The sequence below is a fragment of the Notothenia coriiceps genome, unplaced genomic scaffold (assembly GCF_000735185.1).
Source record: "Notothenia coriiceps isolate Sejong01 unplaced genomic scaffold, NC01 NC01_scaffold00021126, whole genome shotgun sequence".
Taxonomy (NCBI): Eukaryota; Metazoa; Chordata; class Actinopteri; order Perciformes; family Nototheniidae; genus Notothenia; species Notothenia coriiceps.
Window position 1 is genome coordinate 22,162 of NW_011353827.1, and position 6,108 is coordinate 28,269.

A 6,108-nucleotide genomic window follows, 5' to 3' on the forward strand; every position below is an offset into this window, starting at 1 on the left:
ATTCCAGATGTTTTGATATGAAATTCTTCCAACATGTCTTCCGTTGGCAGAGATCCGCGCCTGAGGAAGCTTGGTGGATGAGCGTGAGAAGATGATCGAGGCAGCGTGGTCTGTGGCAGCGCTGTGGCTCTTCATGTTTCTCCTGTTTGACTTGGTTTGCAATGGGAACGCTTGTTTTTAAACCAGAAGCAAAAACCAAGTCCTCACTCAAAGAGAAGATTCCACTTCGCAACAGACACCTACAATAACAGCATAAAAACCAGATGTAACAAGTAGAGCAATACTACATTAGTAAAAAGTACCTAAAATTCAAGTAATAAGTCTTTACAATGGCTAAAGTACTTAGTAAAAGTCGCATGTATATAGCATCCACAGTGTAGCTGTTAAAGTAGGCCGAAATGTAAAAGTATTTCATTATGGGGAATGGGAACATTTAAACATCATTTATATTAAATTATTGATGATGCAATGTGTTCATCACATCAGTTTTGCAGTAAAGTTTAAAGGAATTTAGTTTAAGGGTTTATTAAATTAGTTTAATATATCACTGGGTACTTAATAATAGTAAATAATGCAATTTGTTGTTTTTTTTTTGTATTAAGGATCTAATATGAGCAAAGTAGTAAGGTAATATTATGAGGTTAAATAAATGTGCCTGAAGAAAAGAATTCAGCATGTTTCCTAAATAAGTAGTGGAGTAACAAGTATCAAAGTAGGATAATGTAGCAATACTTGATTAAATAACAAGTTACCTAGCAATTTTTTTACTTAGGAAATACTTGAGTTAATGTACTTAGTTAAATTCCACCACTGATAATAACAATAATACATTTTTATGAGTGTAACGTCTTTCAGGAGCACCAAGACAGCGAGATTCATACAAATTACGCACATAGCTGCGGTGAACAGACCGGTAAAATGCAAGGAAAGGGACATTTGGAAGCAGACACATGAGGATAAGAGGCAGTCAATCACTTTCACAGAATGGATTGGAGTCACATGCTGCTCACATGCAGGAGCCGACCAGGGGAAGGAGGAAGATGAATAACAGGAGTAGGACCCAGTACTGACGCCCTGGGGGACCCGAAAACTACAGTAGTAAAGTCTCATACAAATAGTTCAGAGATAGGCGGTCAACTAGTTTTCGGTCCCATTGAAATGCGTACAGTATAGCATTTATCTTGTGAATAGATTTTAGTGTGCAATCAGGGCAATGCCTTACTTATAAATGTTCTCATTACCAACAAATCAAGTGAATCGACACCAAAATAGGCCATGTTTCCAGCAGCCGTGATCTGATCAGAGTCGAGCCTCAGCCGCCGCTTCCATGGGCGACCCGAGCGCGTATCACCACCGAGAAGTACTTTCCAGCAATAGTTCACTCTGTCAGAACTCAGATATACTTGCGTTCACCGCGGCAAAAGCCCGCAGGAACTAAATTGAATTCCATAGCCGGCGTTCACACAGGATGTACTTTTCCCCGTACTTTTCCCACTTATAGTTCGCGTTAGTAGGTCTCTAACCCTTATTTTGCGTTCACACAAGAAGAGTTTCATTAGTGTCGGGAACTTTTACTCCCATTTTTAGTGCGCTTGCTAGAGATAGGTAGTATACTTATCCTGGGGAGGGAAAAGAGTGCCCCAGTCTCTTGATTTTGCGCTGGGCAAATTGCAACAAAATAGCACGCGCCGGTGCTACGGACGTGGACAACGGCCGTAAAACCCCTGAAAGGTATTATGTGAAGGGCTCGCGCGATTTGTAATTCTGTGGCCATTTAGGGCATACAGTTATTAGGCTGATTTGTAGGCCCCGCCACCAAGCGGGAGAGATGAAAACTTCTGGCACACAAAAAATAAACATGGGAGCGTAGGAGATGAGGTAACGTTGTGAGTGTCAGACAGGTTCTGGCGATGATTACTGACTGAGGCTGCGGAAGACTGGCTTGCAGTAGACACAGTAGTAGTCTTAGTCTGGGACTGCGCCGCAGCAGTCTTCTAGGACTGAAGACCAGCTCCCCCACATCTGGGACTTCGGCCGGTGGGACTGTTTCGGCGCCCGGGGACTTTCGGAGGCCTCGCTGTTGAAGCGTGACTGGCATACGTCGGTCGGCCGGACTTCCGGCGGGGACCTCCGGGCGGCAGTTAATATGCGCGTGAAGTTGTTTGCATCTAAACTTGCCAGTAAAACCGCTGAGCAGAAGAAGTACGCAGTGACGTCTAGCGGCGTCATTTGCGTAAACTTCCCATACAGAGGAATAAGCATCATTCCGGTGTGAAACGCGATGGTACTTAGTAGCGCCTGGGAATAAGTGGGGCCGGGGCAGGCTAAGTGCACGGCAGCTAAGTAGTACACTCTGCAAATGTATACGTTGCGGTGTAAACGCGGCTCATGAATGAAGCCATTTTTTTACCACTAGTTCAGTACCCTGCTAGAGAGCAGTGTGTATAAGTAGATTTCGCGGCGAAAAAGGTCTCCTATGTCTGATTGCAGAACCACACACCCGTAAAACTCGCAAAGGTTTGTTGAAGCCCTGTCATTCGCAGTTGAAGTGCACGTATGGTTATTATCCGCTCCGAATTGCATTATTTAGGCATTAGCCCAGGCGCAGAAACGGAGAGAGACTAACTTATGGTACAACCTAACATATGGCAGGCACAAAAGAAAAACTTGAGCGGTTGAGATGAGAGGTGATCGGCGTTCTGGGGGCAATTTACTCGGATAGGCGGCCGAGGAGATAGCTGGGCTGAGTCCACCAGTTATAGCTCACATTGTTTTGTTTATAAGTAATTTCTATTGCCAGTCCCCAACTCCGGGGACTTCCGCCCGGGGATTTTGGGCGGCAGTATACGCCGTGAAGTTGTTTGCGGCTTGCCAGTAAACCCAAAGCAGCAGGAGAAGAAGTGACGTCAGCGGCTTCATTTGCCTAATCCACCTCCAGGGACTTATTCCGGTGTGAACGCGATCTGTATTTAGTTAATCAGAACTAAAGAGTTCTGATGAACTAAAGTGGGAAAAGTACTGCGGTGTGAACGCGCCTAATGAGCTCAAAACCAACAAGGAACTGATTCTACATACACTTGGTGTGTATGTCCGTTTCCTTTCTGGCATAAGGCGCGTTCACACCGGAGTACTTTTCCCATAATAGTTCATCAGAACTCAGATATATTTGCGTTGACACCAAAAAGCCCCCTGAACTAAATTAGTTCATCAGAACCATTTTTCCCCCTTTTCAGTCCCTGCTAGAGAGCAGGGACTTTCGTGGGAGAAAAAGGTTCCTATGTCTGATTGGCTGGGCGGAATGCAAACCACGCCCCGTAAAACTCTCAAAAAGTTTTGTGAAGCCGCCATGTTATTATCCTCTTATTAGCATTAGCCCAGCGCACAAACGCAGAGAGGCTAACTTATGGCAACACAAAAGAAAACATGGGAGCATTGGAGATGAGGAGGTGTCGGCGTTCTTGCGATTTACTCAGTCCCCAACTCCGGGGACTTCCGGCCGGGGAATTGGGGTGGCAGTATACGCTGTGAAGTTGTTTGCGGCCTGCCAGTAAACCCAAAGAAGAAGAAGTGACGTCAGCGGCTTCATTTGCCTAATCCTCCCCCAGGGACTTATTCCGGTGTGAACGCGATCTGCTTTAGTTCATCAGAACTAAAAGAGTTCTCATGAACTGAGTTCTCATGAACTATTGTGGGAAAATAACTTGGTGTGAACGCCCCTATAGAGCACCTTTGTTGTCCATCAACACATCAGTGCACCACATGCTCCTTCATTGCCATAAACAGATGGCGTTTATGTTGATTTGATCCCATATACACTGTCCTGATGATGTACATAAGCACACCAAAATGTACACCCTGAGAGAAAGTAGTATGACAATATGATAGTATGATCCAGTGACCAACTAAAAGGGGTGAGGTGGCCGGCATTACAGTGTTGACAATCTTGTAGACTCAGAAACTGACAGCTGGTAAGTGTGGGTCTTGTGTCATGCATCAGCTGATGAGTGTGTCTCCTCTGCAGGTGAAGAAGCTGAAGGCCCAGCTGGAGCAGAAGACCCCGAGGAATGGCACCGAGAACACTCTGAGCCCGGACGGAGAAATACTTGAAAACGGCAACGACCCAAACATAATGGAGCTGCAGCGTGAGTACACATGTGCATGAAAACACAATATTGCTATGTATTCCCTCTCCAACCACTCATACATATCTGTTTAATCCTTCCAGGAGATTCAAACAGGCAAATAAGCGACTTCAAGTTCAAACTGGTGAAGGCAGAGCAGGAAGTCACCGCTTTAGAACAGAATGTAAGCTGAGAAGAACGATGACCTCGGAGCATACCTGATACATGAATATTCTCTCCAACAAGGCTTATGTTTTTCTCCAGGTGACCAGGCTGGAGGGTCAGGTGACGCGCTACAAGTCAGCATCAGAGAACGCAGAGAAGGTGGAGGATGAGCTGAAGGCAGAGAAGAGGAAACTCCAGAGAGAGGTACAGAGGAGTTCTTAAGGGGCCAGTGTGGAGCATTTAGCATGAAGGGGGATATATTATCAGAAATAGAATCAAGTATTCATAGCTGTGTTGTCATTAGTGTAAAGTCACCCCAAAGTCTTTAGTCTGCTGAGATGCACCACCGTGTTTCTACACATGCCCAGACCAACCAAACTCTGTCTCCAGAGTTCTCTCCCTCTTCTGTTACCTGAAGGTCACTCTAGTTATTTGTCTGCTAGCTATCAGCTGCTGCCTGAATTCAATGCTCCTATGGATGGCCTGAGAGACACCACAGCCTTGGCATATTTCATTTAGAACATTTTTTATAGAGCTTTTTATTTCTTAAAACTTGGAGAAAGTGGATACTTTGCCGGTTTGACAGTATTTTCTGATTTATGAACTGATACAAAGAGATCCAAAATCCCCTCTGTAAAAACATTTAACACGTCAACATATTTAACATGTAATCAAAGTTGTAAAACAAAAAATGATAATCCCCCCCCCCTGTGTTTACAGCTGCGCTCAGCACTGGACAAGGTGGATGAAGTGGAGTCCAACAACAGCCACCTGTCTAAACGCCTGGAGAAGATGAAGTCTACTCGTGGCATGGCACAGACTCCATAGAGCACATCCACCTCCTCCATGTTAGAGAAGAGTCACCCTGCATCCTGTCATCTGCCTGGTAGCAACCTTTAAGAAAAAGAACCAAAACAAATCTTAGTTATCTTACTCCCAGAATAGAAACACCAACCAGCTATGTGCCATTTCTTTGTCTGTCTTGTGTGTGATGAGAACTCTTTGTAGTGTTGCACACACTCACACAGAGCATGAGGACTTGGACAGACCCTCTATGATGTCCAGTGGAGTGAGAGACTAAAGCTGCTCTCTCTCTCTCTCTCTCTCTCTGTGTCCAGGATCTGCCTGCGGAGAGACACGAGTGCTTTGCGTGTGTCGTGAATGAAAGGGCAACTTTAAGTGTATTTTTCCTCATTTGCATCCAAAGCCAAACTATTTTTAAAGATGTAAATGTTTAGGTCTGTTCGTCAATTGTGATAACATGGATGAAACGGTTTGAAAAGAAAATGTTTATAACCCCCACGCTCAGAAATATGTTTCAGTTGTAGTTCTTTGTGTAGGCACACTGCTGGTGTGTGTGAGACCCAGCCCCCCCTCCTCTCTGCTTCACAGCCGCTCAATGCTTGGCCTCCGTCACACACTTTTGAGACTATGTGAGGAAGTGTGACCCGGGGGCTGAAGGTGAGGTTACCTTGAGGCCCTGAACACATCGGGGAGACAGACACTGCTTCACTGTTTACAAAGCTTTCAAATGTTAGTAAGGAAACATAAAGAACTGTAATCTTTGTGCAATAAAGGTTCAAACCATATTGGTATCAGCACATGTGCATTTAAGTCCTGGACTTCTCCTTTGTACTGTGGTTGTTTGAGCGAAGCTAACCTTTTATTGTGGACCTTTGAGAATGCAGTAGCTCAGGAAGTAGAGAGAAACCCTGAGCTGACTCTCAGGCTGTTTGCCTTTCCTTTACACAGTGTCAGAGTACAGCAGCGTGTCGCTGACACTGTGAAGGAAACATATTCGCTCACTTTCTCAAGTCACAAA

The 6,108-nt window shown here is 45.0% G+C and overlaps 1 protein-coding gene across 1 annotated transcript in view; it reads left to right on the top strand.

The window, feature by feature from the left end:
• Window positions 1–5,900, top strand: part of LOC104953121 (uncharacterized) — a 27,062-nt gene extending 21,162 nt beyond the window's left edge. The window contains exons 21-25 of the mRNA XM_010780050.1: window positions 2,182–2,233; window positions 3,998–4,142; window positions 4,226–4,305; window positions 4,386–4,490; window positions 5,007–5,900. Of these exons, the coding sequence (XP_010778352.1) occupies window positions 2,182–2,233; window positions 3,998–4,142; window positions 4,226–4,305; window positions 4,386–4,490; window positions 5,007–5,114 (490 nt within the window). The 3' untranslated portion in view covers window positions 5,115–5,900. The remainder of the gene's footprint in view (window positions 1–2,181; window positions 2,234–3,997; window positions 4,143–4,225; window positions 4,306–4,385; window positions 4,491–5,006) is intronic.
• Window positions 5,901–6,108: the final 208 nt, after the last annotated feature.